The 23,253-nt window shown below is 43.2% G+C and overlaps 1 protein-coding gene across 1 annotated transcript in view; it reads left to right on the top strand.

Moving 5' to 3' along the window:
- RNF150 (ring finger protein 150) overlaps window positions 1-23,253 on the top strand; it is a 128,189-nt gene that overhangs the window by 82,148 nt on the left and 22,788 nt on the right. The window contains exons 5-6 of the mRNA XM_040581300.1: window positions 5,013-5,109; window positions 11,436-11,646. Coding sequence (XP_040437234.1) covers window positions 5,013-5,109; window positions 11,436-11,646 — 308 coding nt within the window. The remainder of the gene's footprint in view (window positions 1-5,012; window positions 5,110-11,435; window positions 11,647-23,253) is intronic.

Here is a 23,253-nt window from a genome sequence, read left to right as displayed (position 1 = left end):
CGTTTTAGTACTAAGAAAAATTACATGGCTGCTAGGTTTCTTTGCATGCAGTTTGGAAAGGTGGGACTAGGAGTAGAAGGTGGAAGGAGAATAGATTCCCTTAATCTTGAAAAAAAAAAGCTCAAAATTGTTGGCAAGCTGAAAGCTTTACAGTAGTTTTACAACAAATTATTATAATAATTGTGGGCTGAGCCTGAAATGAATTATTTTTTTCACCTTGTATGATTAAAATTGGAGCCTTAAAGAAAATTTAAATACATTTCAAACAAAAGTAAGTTCCAGTTAAAACGTATGAAGTGCTATTTAAATAATAGTAAATGAAGTGCTCTGGGATTTTGAGGTTCTTTTTCTTTCTCTGTGCTCTGTGAGCTTTATGCAGCCACGTGCAGAGTCACAGAAGAGTGCAGGAGGGATCCCAGGAGGCCACCACCTCTGGAACAGCACGGGGGTACTGGCTGTGCACGTGTCATTCTTGGGAGTTTTTTCCAACACACTCTTCAGTCTCCTGGGATGAAGTCTCTGCAAATTCCCATGATAATTTGTTGCGATGCTTCATTACCCTGACTGTGGTGAAGCTTTTCCTGTTGTGTAACCTGGATCTCACTTGCTGCAGTTTAAATTCATCATTGTGTCTCCTGTCCCTAGGAGAGGTGAAGAACAGTTGTTTCCTTTCTCCTTATGGAAGCCTTTGTTTTGTATGAGGATTGTTATGACATCTCTCCTCTCGTCTTCCTCTCTCTTAACTAATAAATTACAATTCTTTTGAGAAACTTTTCAATCCATCCAAATCAATGTAGTTTTGCAATGCATGTGGTTGCACACAACAGAAAAAAACCTTTTTTTTTTTCTAGCTCTGACTTAGATTGTCAAAGCCATGTCCTGAGCCTGCACTTGAAACATTTCTTTTACTGTCTCCTTGTATGGGTTGTTACCTCTGACCACTCCTTCCTCTTAAAACTTGCATCAGTCAGAACTGCAGAGGGAGAGGGATTTCTGTTGCAGTTATCTTTTTGCATATTTGTGTTACCATGTGACAGTGAAATGTGGCGGTTACTCCCTGATTTTGCTTTGTGATGATGCTTATTTTGCCTGAATTTGGATGACAAACTTATCATGACATCAAACAATTGACAGTTCATTGAAAGCCTTAAACACATACATAATGCTATAGCTAATAACGAATAAAATAAACTTTCAAATCCAAATTGCAAAGCCTGCCACCTCACTTTTCTGCACAAATGTTTACATGTTCAAAAATAGATATTATGAGTACTCTAACTGTACAAGGTGGTTCAAAAATTTAAAAACACAAGTCTTTATCTGATTTTCAATAACATTCCATTTTTCTGTAGATTTCTGTCAAATAATCAAGTTCCTTCTGTTGTACACATTAAATCTGAAATTAATAGAGCCGTAATACACTGTGCTAATTTAGTATTGGGAAGTGCAAAGTGACATGATCTGTCATGTATTTAAATTACTCAGCATTGGTAGAATTAATTTTAGAATGTTGTTGTTTGAAGCCAACTTCAGGAACACTAAAGTTCAGTTTTTGAAGCCTTAAAGGCATGAAAGTTTCAAGCTTTTGGTGACCAACAAATATTATGAAATGCTGTAATATGAACCACAGCTTGACTGAGGCTTGTAAAGTTTGAACTTGAAAACAAAAGGGGACTTTCTAGTCTGTGGTGAAATGGCTTGGTAGAAATCACATATTTTTCATACAAAACAGATTTTTGGAAATCTGTTTTTTTTCAACAGAATAGAATAAATATTTCAGATTTTGTAAATGTACTGATTGTTTTGGCACAAATATACTTCAGATGTTTGCCCTTAAGCATATTTGTTTATGAATCTGGGTATAGACTTAAAGAAAACCAATCACTATCAAGATCGTCATTGTTATTTCAAATAGCTGAAAAGCAAGACACTGACTTTCAGTACCTCCATGAATTAACACACCCAAGGAATTAATTCTGTTGGTTAGACTTCTGAATGTAAAATTACACATGCCTGATGACTGTATCTTTATGCTTTCACCTGTTCAGAATGCTTGCCTGATGATGTGCTGAGTATGTCCCTCCTGAGGTAAAAGGAAGGACGAATTGTGCAGGACAGAGAATGAAATTTGATGCATTGTGGTTTTATCCAGTAAGGCAAGTCTTGTTTGGAAGGAGGGTTGTGAGCTTTAGTAGCTTTCATAAAGCGCTGGTTTAAACTTCAAGTGTCACGGTACTTCGTTTGCGTTAATCATATTGACATACAGGATCAGATGAGGTCTGACAAAGTCTGGTATTGCAGCCAACTGATATAATTAGACCAGGTTGAACTTCCAAGAACAGATTTGCCCTTTCCCATAGTTTTGTGAAGTCAGACCAAGTACAGGAATGCAGTAATTTGCCACATACCTTTGTCTCACAAAGAACCCTTTTTTCCCAGAACTAGTGAGAAGGAGCATCACAGTGAAAAGAAAAAGATTCTGAGATGTCACACAGTTTTGGCTTTGAAATTCTAGTGTTATTTAGGACTGAAGCCAGCCAGTAAGCCAACCAGCGAGTATGTGGGCCAGTATCATGTTAATAAGAGCCAGGGTTGCAAATAAATATTGGTGAAAGTGCACCTCAGTATCTTCCATCAAGTTGAAAGGCTGTGTGTATCTTGTTCTGTGGAGAGACGGTGACACAATACAGAGGCCAGCCCATTCAACTGAGTACGTACCGCTTAAATATTTAAAACTGTTTTGGTGCATTAAGTGATTCTGGCTTTCTCAGAGATTGCATTTCCTTGTGGAGGCTGGTATATGTCCCGCTCCAGGCGAAGTCTTAGAACTGTAGAATCATTTAGGTTGGAAAAGACCTTTTAAGATCTTAGAGTCCAACCCAACACTGCCAAGTCCATCACTAAACCATGTCCTGAATTGCCACATCTTTTAAACACCTCCTGGGATGCTGACTCAGCCGCCTCCCTGGGCAGCCTGTGCCAATGCTTGACCACCCTTTCAGCCAAAAAATTTTTCCTAACATCCAATCTAAACCTCCTCTGGCATAACTCGAGGCCATCTCCTCTCCTCCTGTTGCTTGTTATCTGGGAGAAGAGACTGACACCCACCTGCCTACAGCCTCCTGTCAGGCAGTCGCAGAGAGCAGTAGGGTCCCCCCCAGGCTCCTTGTCTCCAGGCTAAACACCCCGGCTCCCTCAGCCGCCCCTCACAACACTTGTGCCCCAGCCCCTTCCCCAGCCCCGCTGCCCGTCTCTGGACACGCTCCAGCCCCTCAGTGTCCCTCCTGCAGCGAGGGGCCCAAACCTGAACACAGGATTCCAGGGGCGGCCTCAGCAGTGCCCAGTGCAGGGGGACGGTCACTGCCCTGGTCCCGCTGGCCACACTGCTTCTGACACAAGCTGGGATGCTGCTGGCCTGGGCACGGTGCTGGCTCATGTTCAGCTGGCTGTTGACCAGCACCCCCAGGGCCTTTTCTTCCAGGCAACTTTCCAGCCACTCTGCCCCAGCCTGTAACCTTGCATGGGGTTGTTAGACCCACGTGCAGGACCCCACACTGAGTCTTGCTGAACCTCATGCAGTTGGCCTTGGGCAGCTGTTCACCTGCAGGTACCTGGTGGGTTTGTGTGGCTGTACTGTACCAGTGATGCACATGGGCCAGTGGCAGCACAAGGAAACGCAGGCTTGGCACTGCTCAAATGTAGAAGTTCAAGCAGACTGAAACGTGACTTTCAGGCTCTGCCAAATGAAATGTGGGACATCTGTTGCAAGCCTTAGAAAGGAAACGTAGAGCTGGTCTTTATGATGCTTCAAAACAGGCAAATTAGTCTTAGTTTACACCTTTTGGAACAAGACTATGTGCTTCAAGCTTCATATTTCAGAATAAAGTAGCCTCTCTCAATTTTACTGAAGTTATTAAGTTATATTAGGCAGATGGACTACTGTCCTTTCCAACTGGAAGTTCTGTTCAATTAACTGATTAAAAAATATTTTTAGGAAGGCAAGTCAATTTGGAGTTTCCTACATGCCAGTGTAATTCCTGGGGCTGCGTGCATGGTAGAAAACTTTCCTCCTCTTCTTCAGGAGGATTCAGACTGAACAAACTTCACTGCTTTGGGTTGAGCCACAACTTGTCTACCTGGCCTGCTCAACAGCGTTTCTTATATACAGAGTCCCACGTTCCAGCATCCTATAACATTTGTTCTCTACAACTACAGCATAACAGAACATGCTTACAAGAGAAAACGCAATCTTCAGTCAGGTACACGTGCTAAAATATCTCTATATTAAATCTCAGTTTGTGTCAGGCAAAGCTGGACAAGAAGCCTTCAGTTCCTCCACCTGGACAGTAAGTGGTCCCCGGCAGCCACAGAACTCGGGTAGTGGCTTAGTGGTCACTTCAGACTGAGCACAGGGTTAGCAACAATCCCTTCAGGGCCAGAATTGTTTAGGCGCTTGCTCTGATGGGCAACTTCTAAAGAGCAGGGGAGTCAGGGAGAATGTTTTAAAAAGCATCGTCCTGTTTTTTCCATGTATATGAAAAACAGCAGGTGTTTAATTCACTTTATTTCCTTATGCCTGCAACCTAAAAAATACCAGAGCCCTGATGGCTTCACACTTAAATTATGTGTAATTAGGTTTGTCTGTAGAACCATCAAGAAATACTAATATGATTTTTACCTTTACCAGCAAGCAGGTTTTGTTTACTGACAGCCTTTAACATTTAAAGAGTAGGGGTTTGCTGATGCGTTTTGTGTATTTTTCCTAGTTCTCTAATTACATACATGTCTTCTTTTCCAAACCCAGTTGAGAAACACTGCACATGTGCTTGAGATGCTGCAGAAATAATTTTAGTCTTTGTTGCAAGGGATATAGTTTTACAGTCCTTGCAGAGGTCGCAAACCACACAATTTGAAATACTCTTACTTTACTGAATTCAGAAGAAGCGTCTGGTACTACGTGGTAAATTGTGCTGTGGTGGATTTGAATTGAAATATCCTGGTTTTCATTGCAGGCATCTTTTCCACAAGTCCTGTGTAGACCCCTGGCTGCTAGACCATCGTACCTGTCCGATGTGTAAAATGAATATTCTAAAAGCTCTAGGGATCCCGGTAAGCACATCACAGAGCAGCTGGTCGGGGCAGAAGGGAAACACCAGCTACTCGGGTATATCCCTAGCCCTTTGCCTGTCTGTTCCCATCCTACTCTTCTTGCCGTGTTACTGATTTATTAACTGATTTATTAAGGGGAATACAAGCTGAAATGTCTAACTCTGCCTCTCTCCTGCACCCCACTTTTATTAGCAAGGAAGAGTGTTGGGGGGGGGGGTTGGTTGGGTGTTGGGATTTGTGTGTCTGTGGTTGCCTGCTTTGTAAAGCAGAGGATTGTTTACTAGTGTTTTGGTGGATTTATAGATTCTTTCATATAGCTGCTGTTTGGGTTTTAAATCAGGACTGGATTTATTTTTTTAATCAAGCTCTCAGTTCAGATCTCAGAGCAGAAGGTCTGCAAATAAAATTTTCCCTGCTATACTAGTCGAGGATAACTGACTGCTCATTCTGGGGAACCAAATCTTCTTTTCTGTTAGATTTCTCTTAAAGTCGATCTGTAGCTAGCTTTGTACTCCCAATTCCAATTAGGGAGCATTTCTCCCAGTATCTAAGCATGTGGCAGACCACATGACATACAAGAAATTGTTGAGCCCTTTGTTATTTGGAAGGTTCAGATAGTTAGAAGCTGCCAAAGCAATTGATCTTTTTAGGCTGCATGTTTACATTCAGATAGTGCATGTCCTGTCTGCCACACAGCTTCCTAAGGGCAGCTATCACAGAGATCGGGGCTTCACCAGGAAGAAGAGAGTCATTTTCTCACACTCGGCAAGGCTGGCCATGTGATAGTGAAGTTCCATACTGAAATGCCACCAGTTGATGCATTAACAGGTGCTGTAGATACCCTGCCGTTACACATGGTGACATGCCAGCTCATGTATGAAAGAGCTACTACATAAAGTAAAATACCTCATGAGCATATTAGGGGAGCTGATGCAGCCATTCCCCAGAAGTTCATTTTCATGGAGACTAGGAAGCCAAGCAGGCTGCTGCAGGAGAGGTTCCACAGCAAGCAATGAAGTATGTTTTTGCTGAAGCAGGCAGATATTGTAATCAACCTAATATAATCCAAGCTAAAAACATGCAATGGGGAAGATGTAGAGCATTGTAGTTAGGGTAACATGTCATTATAGTTGGGCTATTTTTCTGCTGAGCGTGTATATTACCTTTAAAATATTAAAAGATTTTACAGCTGTTATATCAGTATTTGAGATGTCAGGAAAGGCCGGACTGAAGGCTGGCTTTGCCATTCAGCATCTCTGTGCGTAGGCTTAAATACAGAAATTTTCCCCCAGGTTCCACGTCTCAGTTCGCAGGCCTGCCAGTGAGCAGTTACCCGGGATTTTCACACCTCTTCTCTCTGCCTGGTGTATTGTTCCATGGCTTTCTCCTGCACCATGCAGGACCACACGATTTCTGCTCTCACACTGGTCCATTCACATTTTTCCCCGAGCGTTTCATTAACGTGCTCTTCGTCCAGCTTCAGTATCAGGGGATATAAACAAATCAGACCCCCACTTTCTGGAGGCTTGCAGTGACATATTAAGGTCTTTCCAGAAAGTGTAGTAATGTTAATATTTAAATCCAATATACTGCTCTCAGTGACTTCACTGACAGCTGCTGAAGGCGCGGAGTGTCCGCAGGCCGTCTGAGGTTGGGTACATCGAGGGGAAGGGAAAACATGCTCAGAGGCCAGGTGTAAAGGTTTTGGTTCACATGACTGGCTTTCACTACACAGGAACAGCTCTGTAGTAGCAGGTGTAGAACCTAAGTGCCAGGAATAATTAAAAGCACCACGCAGTTTGCTCAGCCATCATTTCTCTTCTCACAGCTCCCTGTCTTGTTCTCTCTGTACCGCATAGCAGAAGGGGGATCCATCCTGCTCCCCTCACTGAGAGCTCCCCACATGGAGCTTCTGTGGAAATAATTGTACGGATCACGTAATTAAACATACTGCTACAACCAGCACAAACAGCAGGGTCAAATTAAGATTTCAGAACGAACATTAGCGCTAGTCTGTCTTAACTGTAAAAATCAAGTGCTTGGATGTTAACATTTCACTAGCAAAGTTTGTTTAGAGGATTGTATTTTTTGAATTTCTGTAAAAATTTCCCTGGGTTGTTGTAAGACAGCAAACTGAAAACAGCCTGCTCCATCATTTGGAGAAAGCATACTGGCTGCCACTGGCATGGATCATCAGTTAGGTTCATGAAGGGAGAGCTGTGTGCTAGAGCCTTACCCCTCAAGGTGACTTACAGCAGGAGCTGTTGTCCATGGGACTGGGATCAGATGGTAGCCTTCATGTCAGGGGTTTCCTCTGGCTGACAGCGAAGGAAGTGGGAGTCTAAGAGCATCTGGTAGCTTGAGGGTTAAAAATTCCTATCCTGCTATCAGTTGCTCCTCTTCCCCTGTTTTCTCTGCCTTCTCTCTAAAATATGCCTCAGTTCCTGCTTCTCCCTCTCCTACCTCCTGCCCTTTCCTGCTTTTCTCCTCTGTATAACCTCCTCTGCCCAACCTTGATCCTTTTGAACTCCTGCCCTGGTGCCACTGTGCTCGCACTCCTTGCTCAGCTTGCAGGACCTGTTCTCCTGAGAGGAAATTCCTCGCCCTTCTTATCACCTGGTATTAGCTGAGGGCAGCCCAGGGTGGGCATCGGTCCTGTGGGTGCCTTCTGGTGCCACCGTGAGCGTGCAGGCACCATGCAAAGCTTTTCTTTGGGGAGTATAGCTGTCGGTCCCGAGTAAGCCACCAGTCTCCATCAGCACACATGAACTGATATTTTCAGAGGCTCATAACTTAGCCAGATGTCAGTAGGCTGTTGTGGGAAAAGACATTTCCCTGGAAGAAGCTGTAAAGCTCTAGGGCTTCTCAGTGAGAGGTGGCAAACATTTCTGTAGAGTGGATAAAGCAAAATGCCATTCCCTAACCACATTCTTGAGTCTTGCCTAGTTGAAATTTCCACATACAGAAAAGCAGCCTTAGGCAGGCAGCATCTCTGATGGGAGAGTTGAGAACAAATTTGCCAAAGTCCTTTTGCAGGCTGTTACAATGGGAGGAATGAGGAAATCTTTACCATAGGCAGGGCTAATGCGTTGGTTTTTTTCCTGCCAGCTGCATGTTTGTCCTATGGTTGTTATTAAAGAGCTGGCTTGCATGACTGTGGATATATTGTGCTTCATTTTCCAGGAAATGATTGGTGAAACCCAAATACCTAAATCTTTCAATTCGGTTCACCTCTAAACTCTCCATTGACTTTGTAACAGAGACTTCAAATATTGTCTGCTCTAAAAGCAGATTTCCCGGGCTGCCATGAGGCACCAAACTGACTGTACTCATTTTCAGGGCAGCTGAGCACCTTGGCATCTGCTTTTCACGGTGACACTCTGCAGCTCCAGAAGATTACTAACTGTCAGCAGACAGTTGGTGTAACCTTTTCCACTGTCTCTTTGCTGGTGAATCCAGCTCAGGCTTACCTCTTTCGGCTGTAAGATTTGAAATGAGTTAAGTGTCTTTCAGAGAGCTACGTTGCTGTTGGGATGATCATATCACATAAAATAGTTTCCCTCTGCTTCTCCCCCTTCTCTGCAAATATCTGCTGGATGTGCAGACAGCTGCATTTTTGGCAACAGATTGGATGACTTCAAGCTATTCACTAAGAGCCTTAGCCAAGCCCTCAGAAGTCAATACAAAGCATTCCCTTGACTTTAGTGGAATTGTGCCCTCAGAGCACTTACATGCAGGGAATGAGTGAAACCAGTATAATTAAACTTAGAAAATGTATCTGGGTCACTCTGACAGCAAAAACCATAATGTATCTTTTTTCGATCAGTATTTCATATCGTTAGCTGTATACTATGCTTAGTTTGGGGTATTTTTTCCAACTAAAATGATTCAGGAGTAAAGGGATTAATTATATCAGGCAATGCTATTTTTGCATTCTTAATGTTTGGTTTGGCTTTCAATTATAATCCCCCATTTTTAAAGGTTTAAAAGTTAGTGATAAAATCCCATTCTAGGAATAACTGGATTCAGAGCAAAGAGCAGACAATTGATCCCGTGAAAAATTTTTGAAATAGTTTTTCGTAGAGTAGAAAAGAAAACAGGCCTTTTTTTCCTTTAAGGTACGCTGCCATCAAAGCCAAATTTAAGTTAAAAATGAAATTCTGAAAGCATTTGTTACAGCAGCTATGAGCAAAGGAAAGACTGATAGATCTAAGGAATAATTTTGGATCCAAGTCCTACAGATAAGTGGTCCAAGTCCTACAGAAAAGTGATTGGTATTTCACTTTGAAAAATACAGTTTCAATGGGTTTCATTAAAACCTGGTATAGCTGAATGTGCCTTTATCCCAGTTCTGAGGAGCTCTTGCTGCTTGTGGATTAGACTGGAGCCAGACAATGACAATTCTGATTTTTATCCCAAACTTCAGTTTGTGGATACAAGTCACCTGAGGACTGTTTAAAATGCCTGCCTTTTTCATTAGGAACATTTGTGAAAAAATATTTATGAGGTGGCAACAATCACACAGGGACTGTATGAGAAAACAGAAAACATGTGAAGTTCCTGGTTCTGCAGAAAATGTAAGCATATGGTAACCTTCTATGCCTGAGCTGAAAGGGATTACTCGTGTGCTTAAAGCTAAGCCTCTCTTTTACTCTTTGCTGTATCATATTTTGCTTAGTTTCTGGGTGCCTGCTGTTGGACAGAGGCAGGTAGTGAGGTTTTCAAAAATGCCTTAGCAAGGTTTTCAAAAATGCCTTAGCAAGTGAGACAATTAAGCATAGCAAAAATCAGATCCACAGAACAGAGTACATCTCTTCTGACTTGAGCCATCCAGACGCTGGATTTCCAGTCTAGCAGTTTAAGCCCCGTCTCCACTTAGTGCTGCGCAGTGGGAAGGCAGAGGGGGCAATTCATACCACTTACCTTAGGGTGGGATGAATCACAGAGCTAAATTGTCTCAAACCATTCAAGTTAGAGGAAACCTAAGTGACTGAACCAGATCAGCTATCTGACTCCTGGAGAATAAAGATAAATGGGAACAACTTAACTGTACATTTCCTAACTTAACAAGTTATCTGTGTAATGGTTAATCTTGCTATGTCCCTCTGTCACTTTGGAAGCTTTGCACCCTGACACACAGCATCCTCATTTCTGAATTAGCCTTGTTCTTGTTAACAGTATGCTAAAACTTCAAAACCCAGTTCTTGAAATAGTTATGCAAACAATTTTTCTCCATGCCTTGGGGAGAACTAGACCTGGTTCTATGGGCAAACGGCACAAGAATCGGTTTCCTCTTAGAGGAAAGAGGTATTTTTTTACTCATCTGTTTGTCACCAATGTTTATGGGGAGTTCTGTAGAAGTCACTGCTGTTTGAATGGAAGCATCAGGCTTATAACAGGCCCAGAGAAATCCGAGGGTAGAAACTAGTTTTGGACATAGTGCCCCTGAACAAACGATCCTCTTTGGTGCCCAGTGCCCACTTGGAAGTCTCTGCTCTTCCTGAACAGGTGCTCAGTGCTAAGGCTACTGTGCCAAAGGTGGGCACCACAGCCCTCTCTCATCACTTCCCTTGACTGGAAGAGCTTGGCTCATTCTGGAGGTGTTGGCGCATTCGCCAAGTAACTGCAAGTGAGAAATGTCTAAATTCTCTAGAATTGGGTGCCATCATTGGTCTCTCTGAATCACAAACAAGAAATACTATGGACTGAATGATACTCTTAGAATTCCCATTACTGCTTGTTTGTTTCTTATAATTTTATTTTGCCGCAAATATAGCATTAGCAAAGGAAAAGATCTTCTGATGTTAAAAAACTTGTCTTAGAAACAGCTTTAGCTTCTATTTCTGCACCCCACACATAGATGCGCCCACAGGCAGTTCCCTTGAATTCTTATTCCTGTAAGCCCTGATATCGGCTTTATAAAATGTATATTTAGGGAAAAGATAATCATTCCCCTTCAGCTACTGTCTCTGTTTACATTTGTAATCTGACTCAGCGATCTGCCTGTGTTGAGCAGATCATGGCAATAAGTGAGTGAGTTTTTTAATGTGCAGTCTCCCAAAGCCTTTAAAAAGTATAAATAAGAACATTTAAAGATTGCAGGTGACACAGTTTAATACTGAATATTTCCAATGCATACTTTGGGTCTCTCTTCCAACAGATTGTATTAAGTACATGAAAATAAACTGCATGTTTATTCATTATATGTTGCCATTTTCAGTACCAAAAGAAAGTGAAAATCCCTGAAGAACTGGGAACAGGTAAATTAAATCTTTTTATCAAGTAAAAACTCAATTTTCTTCTTTTTTTTTTTTTTTTTCCATTAGCCAAATGCGGATTGCATGGATGATATACCTCCAGACTTGGAAGCATCCATAGGAGGACCGCCAACTAACCAGATAACAGGAGCTAGTGATATAACAGTGAATGAGAGCTCTGTAGCCCTGGATCCCCCGGTGCGGACTGTGGGAGTACTACAAGTCATCCAAGACGTAGACTCCTTTCCCCAGGCTGGGGAGGGTAATTTCACAACAAGCAGTAAGTTCCTCTTTCTGGCAGAATTTGCGCCGAAATAAATGTTTAGAATCCTGAATCACAAACTGATCTCTAGTGTGGGAAAAATGGCCTTTGAGGGCTTTGTCACTGGAGCAATGGCCTTACTTTTAAGCCCAGCAGAAATCTACAGAGTAAGTACATTTAAATATTGTGCTGTTCTGCTGTACTGCAAATACTTCCAGAATGTATGCAAATCAATGTGTTCAATAGCAAACTCTAATGCAGGAGTCTCCTGCACGGACAGAAGAAGCTATTTCAGTTAACACAAAACAATATAAATTTACGGTCCTCTTCAGATATTGTTTATAGTAAGTGATCCCATTCACCATGATAACCCGCCATGGATCCAACTGGCTTCTTTGTGAAGCAGATCAGTGCATGTCCTGTGGCCTGCCTTTCCTTACTGGGCTACGTGATAGGTGGAAGTTATTCTTACCTGCATATCTTAAAATAAATAGCGAATGCAGCAATCACTTTTACTGCCTTCAGTCAAGAAAAAAAAAAACAAACGAATGTTGAATTCTGATTTTGCCTTTCCTTTATCTGCTTAAATCAACTGAAGCTTTTCTGGTTATTGATTCCTACTTCAATTTCTCATTTCAGAGGGATTGATGGTCAGAGTTTCTGTACTTGAAAACCTGAGTGTAGTGAAATAATGCTGCCAATTTGTACAAAAAAAAGGAGAACTTTGTATGTTTTCAATGTGTTTAGCTTTCACTTGTTTGAGGGGCACCATTTGAACCAGGAACTCTCAATATGTTTGCATGTCTCTCTGTTCCTAAAATTGATGTTCTTTGTTAAAAATCTACTTCTGACAGTTTAAAAAGAATGTTGTCAGCTGTTTTGAGTGAGGATTGTACTAGTCTAAAATTCTAATCCTTAGGTAAAATAGCAGATCAGTAGAAAATACATATCTGTTTGATACCAGTTGGTGTATTAGTATTGACAAGACTATTGTAGAAAATCATCAGGTATACTTGAACGGAGGTAGAAGAATGTGATAAAATACAGGTTTGTGTATGGAGTCAGCATAGGTCCTGGAAAAAATTACATATTTTCAAACATTTGTAGGTACTCCTAGGGGCCTGGGCGTGAAAAAGAAGGCAAGTAATAATACGCTGTGTAAAAGGTAGGAGAGATAAGGGGACTAGGCTGAAATTATTTTACATTAGTCACCTTACTCTGTGGAGAGCCTTGATAATCATATCTTCCCTCATATTGCAGCCAGTGTCACAGCAGTGAAAATAATTTCTGGAAACACTGGACTTGTGACCTTAGCTACAGGTGACCCAGAAGTGGCTCCTTAAGTTCTCCCTTTGTGGATTAGGTACTGGTTTCAGGTTTGACTGTTTTATGGTCTAAGTCCTGGACCCAGCAAGGGGTGAGCAACAAGGTTATAGGCTCAGGTGTCATCCACGGCCAGCCTGTCAGCTGCTGGCATACAACCTTCTCAAGCCTCCTTGAGCACTGGCAAGAGCTGTTCAAAATGAGATGTTATTTTTTTTCCTTCCAGTAATTGTTTTTAAATGCGTTTGGGGTTGATTTAAACCATAAAGGAAAGATTTTTACTTCATGGTATCACCGTGTAACTGAAGACACTGGTCTCAGCCGTACCCTCTTAACACTCCTGAAGTGAGTAGCTCCTCCAGCAGTTTATTATCCTTGTCCCACTGTTCTTCACAAGGTCCACTGTTGAAATTGGGAAGGAGGGCCATGGTTTGTCCTTTACACCCACAACTGCACGGCATGTGCTGAGAAAAGCCAGCAGCCTGGTGCAAAGCCCAGCATAAGGGGTAGTCCATGCTTTTCATCCCAGGATCTTGGCATGCTGAGAAGCAGCTCTTCTGGTCTCTCATCAGGGATAACAATGGTCTTGAGGCAGCCAGCGAGCACAAGAGATAAGTAACTCCTCAGCTACTCTCTTCCCCTCCAGTTTTGTTTCCAGAGTCTGCGGAAGGATCAGTGTCAGTCCAAACACATTCGTTCTTCATTTCCCAAGTTGCCAGCAAAGTAACTGGGTGAAAAACTTGCTCTGAGCCAGCACAATACTGCAGAGCCCGCAGAGATGCTTTATTTTGCTTCGGTGCCTTCTGTTATTCCCCTTACTTTAGATAACATTGGGCAGTAGACACAAACACTGGGCAGCCATGAGGGCTAACAGCAGAGCCCAGGGACAAGGAACTCGCTCCAGGACCAGAGCAGAGGGCTGTCCAGGCACGGGCAATGAGGCAGCAAACCACAGAGCTTCAGATCTCCATCACCTGATGAGGCTGGCCGTGTGGTCTGAGGAAGGACTGTGAGAAGGGTTTTCCCTGGCTATTTGAGAGAGGCAAGAAGAGAGCAGGGAGGGGAAACTGGCAGATGGCCTGAGCTTTGCGAAGGTTGTGAGCCTCACACCATCGCAGGGGTGGCTGGGGACCCGCTACTAAAAATAGACCTTTCCAGTTGTTTTGGGAGGAAAGAGGAGTCCTGAGGAAAGCTCAAAGGACCTTGGGAGCTTCCAAACCCTGGCATGTGCCTGTCACAGTCAGTGACTCGGGGAACTCTGGTTTAATGCTTGGTTAGCTGTTGTCACCCAGCCGTCATTGACAGGTAGATGTGAATCTTCTCAAAGATACTTGAATTATTAGTGGTGGGTGTGCAAGTTTACATGCTTTCATCACCACATCCGAAGTGGTGCAATTTCCAGCAGTTCTCAGAAACAGAGGTGCTTGGTCCCTTTTTGCAGCAAAGAAGAGGTCTTTGGTTGGGATTTACGGGCTGAGTTCTAGCGGTTATGGGAATTTGTCTCTCCAGCTGCCTTATGTGGGTTTGGGGTGTTCAGGCATTCTGAAAGCTAGAACTTAGCATCTTAGGCAGCCTGAACTCAAGCCAGTGAAAAGGGAACATCCAGAACTGCTGTATAGTTGTGGTATGTAACCAAACGCTAACTAAATCAAAAGGCAACTGTAGGCTAAACAACTGGGTCATAGCTGTCATATAGATGCGGCTTTATGGGCATTGTGTCTGTTTATTGTATTCAGGCGATGTATTTCTCATTTTCAGGATCCTCGCAGTTACACAACTGCAGAGCTTGCTGAGCGTGCCCTTTCTGTGAACTAGCCTGCCTGGGAGTTTGTAAGCAATGACGCTGATTGCTCCTAGGAATCTTTGCTGAAGTTGCTAGGTTCTGGCCTCTTTATATAGCATTAGTGATGGGAGCATACTCCAAGGCTGAATATGTGCTAGAAGTTTTTCTTGTTATTGAATCTTGCAGACCGCCTCCAGTGCAATCTTGTACCTGGCACCGCAAGTCCTTGCATCCCTCCTTATTCCTGGCAAAGTTCAGTGGTGCAGGAGGTAAAGGGCTTGCCACCTTCCTTCCCCCCCACTTCTGCAGTACTTTTTGCTTAATTGTCATTGCATCCTTTTTGTTCGTTGATTAATCATTCTGGTATTGTTGTCTTGTTTTGGGTTTAATTTCCCTTTCTGTGTTTCCAGTCAGTATTCAGAGCCAGAAGAGCTCCCACAGTGTGTCTGGAGGGAGGATATTTCCAGAGTACTGTTCACATCGGGCGAAATTCTGTCTCCATTGAAATCTGGTGGCAAAGCTCCCACCTACTTCAGTGGGGCCAGATTTTCGTTTCTGGAACTCAGCCAGTGCTTTTCTTTTTATTTCTGTGTGTGTGCTCAGCAGACATTTCCTCTTCTCTCCCTCCCTTTTTCTCCCCATGCTTCTGAATAGATAATGCTTTCCATGGGACCCTGGGCGACATAGTGTGCTATGAACATCTGGATGGGACCTCATCTGGGGGCCCATCCCTGCGGTTCCTTGCTAAACCGAGCATCTCCTGCGTAGAAGTACTGAGCACTTAAAAATGGACCAGCAGTTTCTCCCAGCTGGCTTCTACCAAGCTCCAAGCTTTCATCAAGTCCCTTAGGTGTATCTACAGCCCAAAGTCTGTTCAGTAGTCTTTATTGACCATTTGCTTTTTGTGTTGGGATTTTGTGCAGGATCCTGGGATAGTATCTTGTGACGCGATATTTCTGTAATCAGTTGCTGAAAATGGACGGATGGAAAAATTGAAAAACTTGGAGCTGGAAAAAAAAGGGAGGGGGGGAGGGGGAAAAAATTGTGTGAAATACGTAAGAGTTCATCTCAGCTGAGTTTCCTGCTTTGACTCTATTACTTTTTAGATCTCCAGAGGGTATGAAAGAAGATAAGCTGAGGATCTTTTCCCACAATAATGCATCATAGCAATTTGCGTCGCCTAATTTTTGGTAGTGAGTTACGCAAAATGCTAACATCCTTAGAAATTTCAGAGCAGGTGGAATTTTCTGCTGTACAGATGATGTGAGTGTGAGCTGGACTTGGCTAAGGTCTGAAACTGAAGAAGCTTTGGAGGAGTGGAAGGTGGATTTGGGATTTGAGGAGGACATTGCAATATTCTTTGGGTCAGGCTCAGCTGAGATTGAATGCCATGGTTAAAAATGGTAGTTCACTGGGAAAGTAGCATCTAGATATTTTAAAGGTTGTATGGTGACACTTGCAGAGGAAAAAGTAGTTATTAATTTTTTTTCATCTTTTCTAGCATCCGTGATCATTCATCTCCCTCAGCCCATAGGGCTTTTGCTAATTTCTGCAGTAGATAATATACACTGCCTGAGTCTTTGCTTTCTGTTGGAAATACCTCTAGTTTTTCAATTTAGACAATCTTTTATATATTCTCTTCAGGGGGATGTCTCGTCACACTGCGTAAGGCCTCAGAAATCCCAGTAGCACTGTCTCTGTAGTTGGAGGAAGATCCATAAAGAATCCTACTGCGAACATGGGAGGAGTTTTAGTATGAAAAAATGTAAACACTTCCCCAAGGTGTCATTTCATCTGCAAAGTCCACTGAGTCTGGCGGGCTGTACAGCAATGTGGGCAGTCTAGAGAATACTGGCAGTTCCTTTTCTGCCTCTCATTTTGTTCTTTCCATAAAACCCTGCCAACATATAGCTCATCATGACAGTTAGGGCACTTTCAAGTCTCTTTGATAGTTCTTCATTAAATCTATTAATATAACTTCTCAAGTAATTATTTTCATCTGTGTATGTCTAAAACTTCTTTGTGAAGAATAATCCACCTTTGGAAGTGGATGGAAGTGCATAATAAGGATCTGATCCGCTGTCATCTTGCAACCGCTTGACTGTTCCTCCTTGCTATTAATAGGGCTTTTTTTTAGGCAGAAGGTAAATGGGGAGGAAAAGGTGGAAAAATTCCCTAGACAGTCGTTAATACGGAGAGTTATTAACACTTGCATTAGCACCTAACACTGGTCCTGGAGTTAGAATACTGATGGGACCTAGTTGAAGACTGAGCAGATTGGGTCCCATGTGCCTGGAGTATGATATAAGTCCTGGTAGCTCTATTAAAAGCCTGTGCGGATGTTGCACTAAATAGTTACCATGGACTGAAAATTCCAGTGAGCTGAGGTCCTAAATTCATTTTGAGACTACAGCAGTACCAACGTAACTTCGTTTGAAAGGCCAGCAGTGGTTTGAAAGAGTAACCGAGTGAAACCTAAGTGGCACTGAGAACATGCTCTGAATTATTCCGTACACCTACAAGGCTCCTGCCAGGCTCTGTGAACGGACAGTGAAGTTTCCCCATTATAAAACTGCTCTTCCTTTCTGTATGTTAAGATGTGAAATACAGACAAAGACTTTCTGTACAGCAAATTTGAAAAAGGGATGTACAAAAATGTTGTGAAACAAGGAACAAATTTGAAGTTAATTTTTTTTTGTTTTGTTTCACATCTGCTGTGTATATTGACATTGTGTACAGAGCAGGGATGGAACCGTCAGTTCTCGAATCTCGCTTTGTCCCCGCAGACACACAGAGCTGTGTCTGTGGCCCAGTCGGCGGGCACGGTGGTTACACACAGTAGTCTGGTCTAACCTAAGGTGCCAAAAAGGCTGTGGATCTTAAGAAACTTGCTCAATAATTGACTCTAGGGGGAGACTGAGAAGAAAATGTTCTCCTTTAGTAGTGGAAGCTCCATTTGTAAGTCTGCCTTTATGTATAAATGCTGTGGCAGTTACCAACTTGTGTGTCTCTGTCCCAAATTACTTGTTCCGGACTTGGTATCTCCCTTCTGATGTGCAGCCAGTATGTGAGCCCAATCCAGAACCTAACCAATTTCTTCCTGTGGTTTCTTTTGGGGTTTTTTGTTCTTGTTTTTTTGTTTGGGTTTTCTTTTTTTCATTTGGGTCACTTCCCTGATCCAGAAGTACTTGTGCCTGTACAACAGGAGGAAAGAAATGTAGAGCGCAGGAGAAGAACGTGTAAGGCAGCTTTCCCGACGCTACTGCCAAAAGCAAGCACACTATCTCAAGCACAACTAGACCTACACAGCTGTCTGTTTTGCCCAGAAATCAGGATAAATTCATAGGCAAAGTAAGCATGAAGTTTCAAATCTCATTGGAATGCCCATATCTGAGTATACAGGCATTTTATTAATGGTCAGTGAATATGAGCGACATCGGGGATTTTTCACCTATGACAATGAAACTCAATAAGGAGAAATGTCATTGTAAAAACTGTGTGTATTGGGTTCGCATGGCAAGGCTTTGGTAGCAGGGGGGCTACAGGGAAGCTTCTGTGAGAAGCTGCTGGAAGCTTCCCCCATGTCTGATGGAGCCGATGCCAGGCGGCTCCAAGATGGAGCCACCACTGGCCAAGGCTGAGCCCGTCAGTGATAGTGGCAGCACCTCTGGGATGATGTATTTAAGAAGGGGGAAAAAAACTGCGCAATTGCAGCTGGAGAGAGGAGTAAGGCTCTGTGAGAGCAGCAGCTGCAGCCCCCAGGCCGGGGCAGGAGGAGGCCGGGGGGCTCCAGGCCCGGAGCAGATCCCCCCGCAGCCCCCGGTGCAGCCCCTGGCGGGGCAGGCTGTGCCCCTCAGCCCGCGGGGGGTGGCGGGGGCAGATCCCCCCCGGCAGCCTGTGAGCGGCTGCAGCCCCGGGGAAGGGGCAGTCGGAGAGGCTGGTGGGGGGCTGCCTGCCGGGGGTCCCGGCTGGGGCAGGGCAGGGTGTGAGGGGTCCCCTGCGGGGGAAGGGGCGGCAGGGACAGCGTGTGGGGGGGCTGAGGTGATCCCTGCTCCCCTGCGCTGCTGGGGGGGTGGCGGGGGAGAGACAATCGGGCGGGAAGGTAAACCCAGGAAGAAGGGAGCTGTGGGGGAAGGTGGTTTTGAGGTTTGGGTCTATTTCTCGTTACCCTGCTCTGACCTGATTGGTAATAAATGAAACTAATTTCCCCAAGTCAGGTCCTTTTTGCCCATGGCGGTAACGGAGGGCGCTCCCTGTCCCTGTCTCAACCAGGCGCCTTTTGCTGCATTTTCTCTCCCCCTGCCCGGCTGGGGAGGGCAGTGACAGGGCGGCTCCGGTGGGCACCTGGTGTCCGGCCAGGGTCAGCCCCCAACACTGATGGCACACAGGTGTATCCTTAGATATATCATTCCCAGTTACTCTGATTGTGCCTTGCTTGCATTGCAAGAAGATCAGACTGGGGTCAGTGAAAACGTAGCTTATATCTTTATTTATACTTTGCTGTCTTAAGCAGACAGCTAGATAAAACATTAAATGAGAAAGCTTTTAAAGCAAAATGGACAATGTAGTGTAAAATACAAATCTGAACTGCAGAGAGACTGGATGACTTAATACTAGCTGATCTCTTTCGTTTATACTTGAGAATGAAAGCTTTGCCTTGCAAGAGATGTTTAGCATCTTGCATGCAATCTGCTTGATTATTTAGTACTCATTCTTACGTCTCTGATGTCTGTGGAGTTTTTATTCTCATGAGTTTTTACACGACAGCCTCCACTGGCATCATCGAGAAGTGCTGTTTAAGGTGCGGTGGGCTATTGCGATTCTGAATCTTTTCCTGACCAATTCAGGAACAAAGACAAATGGGAGACGCAAGGATCCAGCTTGGATCAGCTCCTGAAAGTAAGAATTAAGTAAGACTGAGCAACAGCTTTCTAAGTAGGCAGGCAGAGGGAAGGGGGGAACCCCGGGGCAGCGGTGCTGGTTACTGCCATTATTTCAGACGGAGCAGCAGTGCAGAAGTACTGCTCACCTTCACTGCACAGACCTCAGAGATCCCTACCAGGGTCAGGCTCCGCTCTACCAGTCATTCCGTACACAAATAGTAACGGATGGACCCACTTCTGAAAAATTCACAGGTAAAAGCAGGTTATAGCAAGCAAGCAAATCTAATAAATTTAGCGGGGAAAGAATGAAAAAGCAGCTGTGCCTATGCGAGAGTGAAAAACAAAAGGCTGAGATATGGGAGGCGCTCACAGAAAATAGCATCATTTCTGCAGCAGTCACCCTTGATTCTGCTTGTGTGTATTTTGTTCGGGTTGCATCGCTTCATAACGAAGCACACATTTGCCTTAGTGCTCCTATAGTGTCATGACCACTTTGAAGGTAACTCAAATGAAAGAAGTAAACCAGGCAAAACCTCCACTGATGTCCTGTTTCCAGTCATTGGTACATTTTTCTCCTCATTCATTTAAGCTTTGGGTCTGTGAACGTGCAAGAGAATCATCTGCACGTGGAAGCTGTCTGGTTTCAGACAAGCATTTAAAGGGTCACATGCATGCTTACACCTGTAGTTCTTGTGTTGTAACCAGCAGTTCTGGTTTCTCAGAAAGCACAGGAGTTGCATTTAGAAGCAAATTAAGTGAAAGAGTTGTGTGTGCGTACCTGTGTGAGGTTTTTTGTATGATAGATAAATAGTCTTGCAGGACACGTCTGGCTTCCAAAACTGCTCTGCTTCAAGCTTTCTCCAGATTCTTGTAGGGGCAACGGCTCAGATTTCCACATGCAGTTTCTAGTATTTCAGCCTGGAACAAAACAAAAACAACAACAAAAAAATGGTATTTGCTCATAAAAACCGGTCAAGTCGTAGTGTGTGTTTGAAACAGCTGTTTCTTTTGTTACTTATCTCCATCTCCAGCAGAAGTTAGGGTGCTTCAGGGATCCTTTAGGGTTACCGCAGTAACCAGGTTACTTCACTTAGAAGTGAGAGTTCTCACAGAATCTTTAGTAATTGGACTTGTATCTTTATTGTTCTGGATGTGGGCAGTTTTAAGTGAAGATGGTGCCTGAAATTGATGCTAAACTGATAGGCCAGATGGAGAAACAGACTTACGAGTGTTTATATAAAACATGAATGATCAGAAGAAAAGTAGCTAACAGGTCAAGCCCACCATCCAAGAGGAAATATCCAACTACTGGCATGAGCGTTGGGAGAGGATTTTCTCCTGCTTCAGGGCCTGTGGGGCACGGGAGAGGTGGGTAAGCCCTCACATGCAGGGATGCTGAAAATAGGACCCGTGTGGTTATATTCTGGCCCATCGAGATGCCGCCTTTGCCACTCCAGTGACAAGGCTGGTACCCTGAGGAATATACTCGGGCTGTACTCAGCACAGTGCACAATAGCATCAGAGTTGCACTAATGAATATCCGGCCTCCTAAAGCACACGGGAGATACGTGATGGAATATCCACCCAACTTGGCCTTGTATTGTGACTGTATTTTGTAAATTTTGTAAACCTTTGACTGTTCTTTACATTTTAATTCATGTTAACGTGTCTGAGGCACTCGGAGAGTAGGCAAGAACATGTGCTCTGCTGTGGCAATAATTAAACCCTATGTTAATACACATATTAATGTGCAAAACAACTTGGAGAACTCTGTGGTGAATTTCTGCTCTATTCACCACTTTCAGTAGTATAGTGCTGTAAGATAATGAAAAAATGTACTCCTAGAGGAAAAATGCATGAAAAATGTATAGAACAAAGATACCACTGGTGAAGTCAGAATATGAAAAGCAATAACTAAAATAGGTTTATTAAATTGTAGTATCTCAGGAGAGACAGATGGCCATCACATGAAAGACGTTTAAAATCTGCCAGTTCCTTACGCAGGCAGCTAAATAATGCAATGTTTTCAGCTCTTAATGTTTCTTCAGGAGACAGCCACCAAATGAGGTATATCAGGTACGTGTGACAAACCTTGCTTCAGATTTTGACCCCATGCACATGGGGTATTAAATGCAACTGAGATGCTGCTGAAGTTTATTAATTTCTTTATAACTGTCTTTTGAAAAGGTAGTGGCACCAGCAAATTATCTTCCTGTGCATGAAAAGCTATCAGTCTGTAAGACCTAAATAGTCTCAGAGTAGGAGATTTTAGAAAAATGACCCTCTGCCAACCTGCTCTGGGAGATGTAATGTCCTCCCAGCTGCTGAGTAACCTGCAGCTTAAAGATACATTTCAAAGGAAACCTTTTTGAAAAGCTATGATAGAAGGATTATATTTTCAGTTGTTCACCCTCAAAAGTGCCTTGTTAAAATACTGTAATGGCTGCATATTTCACAGGGTGAAAACAGTTACATTTGTTTGCAGTAATTCATTCCTTCTGTGGCTCTGGGTTTTGTTTTTTTAATAAACTACTCCTTCAGTTTTTGCCTGATTGTGACTGGAAGATGCAAGTCCACTTAACTTGTAAAAACTGAAAATTTACTGTAAATCTATATTCAGCTTCTAAAAGCCCTCTTTTCAGACTAGATAAATAATGGATCAATTTTAAATTTTTTTCTAAAAGCGCCTGAGGTTCAAATATTTTTATGGAACTGCTTGGGAGCCTTCTGGAAACTGATTTTCAATGAGGAGTTGAAAGCAAAGAACTTGAATGGAAAACAAAAGTCAGAAGGGGTTATAACAGAACTTAAGTCACAAAATTTTGACTCTAACTTTACAGCAGCGTTTCTGAGGGAAATAACAATGAACCAGTGCAAAGGCATTTACATTTTCTGAAGTTACATGGTTGGTTTCCAGGTTTTCAGAGAGCTTTTTTTATTTTTACTTTTCCAGGTATGTATTGGTGCACAGGGTAGGATCTCTTTCTTCTGCCTTTCTGAAAAGTGTGAATGCTCAGAACTCAAAAGAAGGTGGAATGGAAGTATATATTCACTGAAAAGATTGAAACAGAGACAAAATGTTTTAATTCAGAGAAAAGAGTCTTTTAAAATTACTCTGTTCTAATTTGAGTTTCACTTCTTGAGTCTTAGGGAGGTCTTGATGGTAGTGGTGGTGTCCAAGTGACCTAATGAACATATTTTCTAATAAAAATCCAGCTTTAGTTTGTTGAAACCTAAATTGATTTTCCCCCTGCATTGGTCCAAGAAGAAACTCTGTAAACTGATGTCTTGGTCTTGGCCTCCCTCATGTTCTCATGAGCTTTTCAGCAAGAGTCCCTGATAAAAGCAGTGGCTTGGAGGGGATTTTCTGATGCCAGAAGCTTTTCACTTGAAACTAGATTGTGACTGCAAGCTTATTTGAAAGAAAATGCTAAATGGTCCTAGATTTATATAGCCTAAGACCAGTTTCTGTTGATGTCCCTGCAGGATTTCCTGCTAACCAGACCCAGATGTTCAAGTGAGAAATTATCCTGGGTGCTAGGACTGAGATGCCCTTTAGGCACCTTTACTGGCTTTTAGGTGAGATTGCGTTCCCTCTTCAGTGTTAGCCTTGCTCCTTATTGACCTGGTTGCCCC

This window comes from Falco naumanni, chromosome 1, assembly GCF_017639655.2.
Source record: "Falco naumanni isolate bFalNau1 chromosome 1, bFalNau1.pat, whole genome shotgun sequence".
Lineage (NCBI taxonomy): Eukaryota > Metazoa > Chordata > Aves > Falconiformes > Falconidae > Falco > Falco naumanni.
The sequence above is the reverse complement of the archived record's forward strand: the minus strand, read 5'-3'. Positions and strand labels throughout refer to the sequence as shown.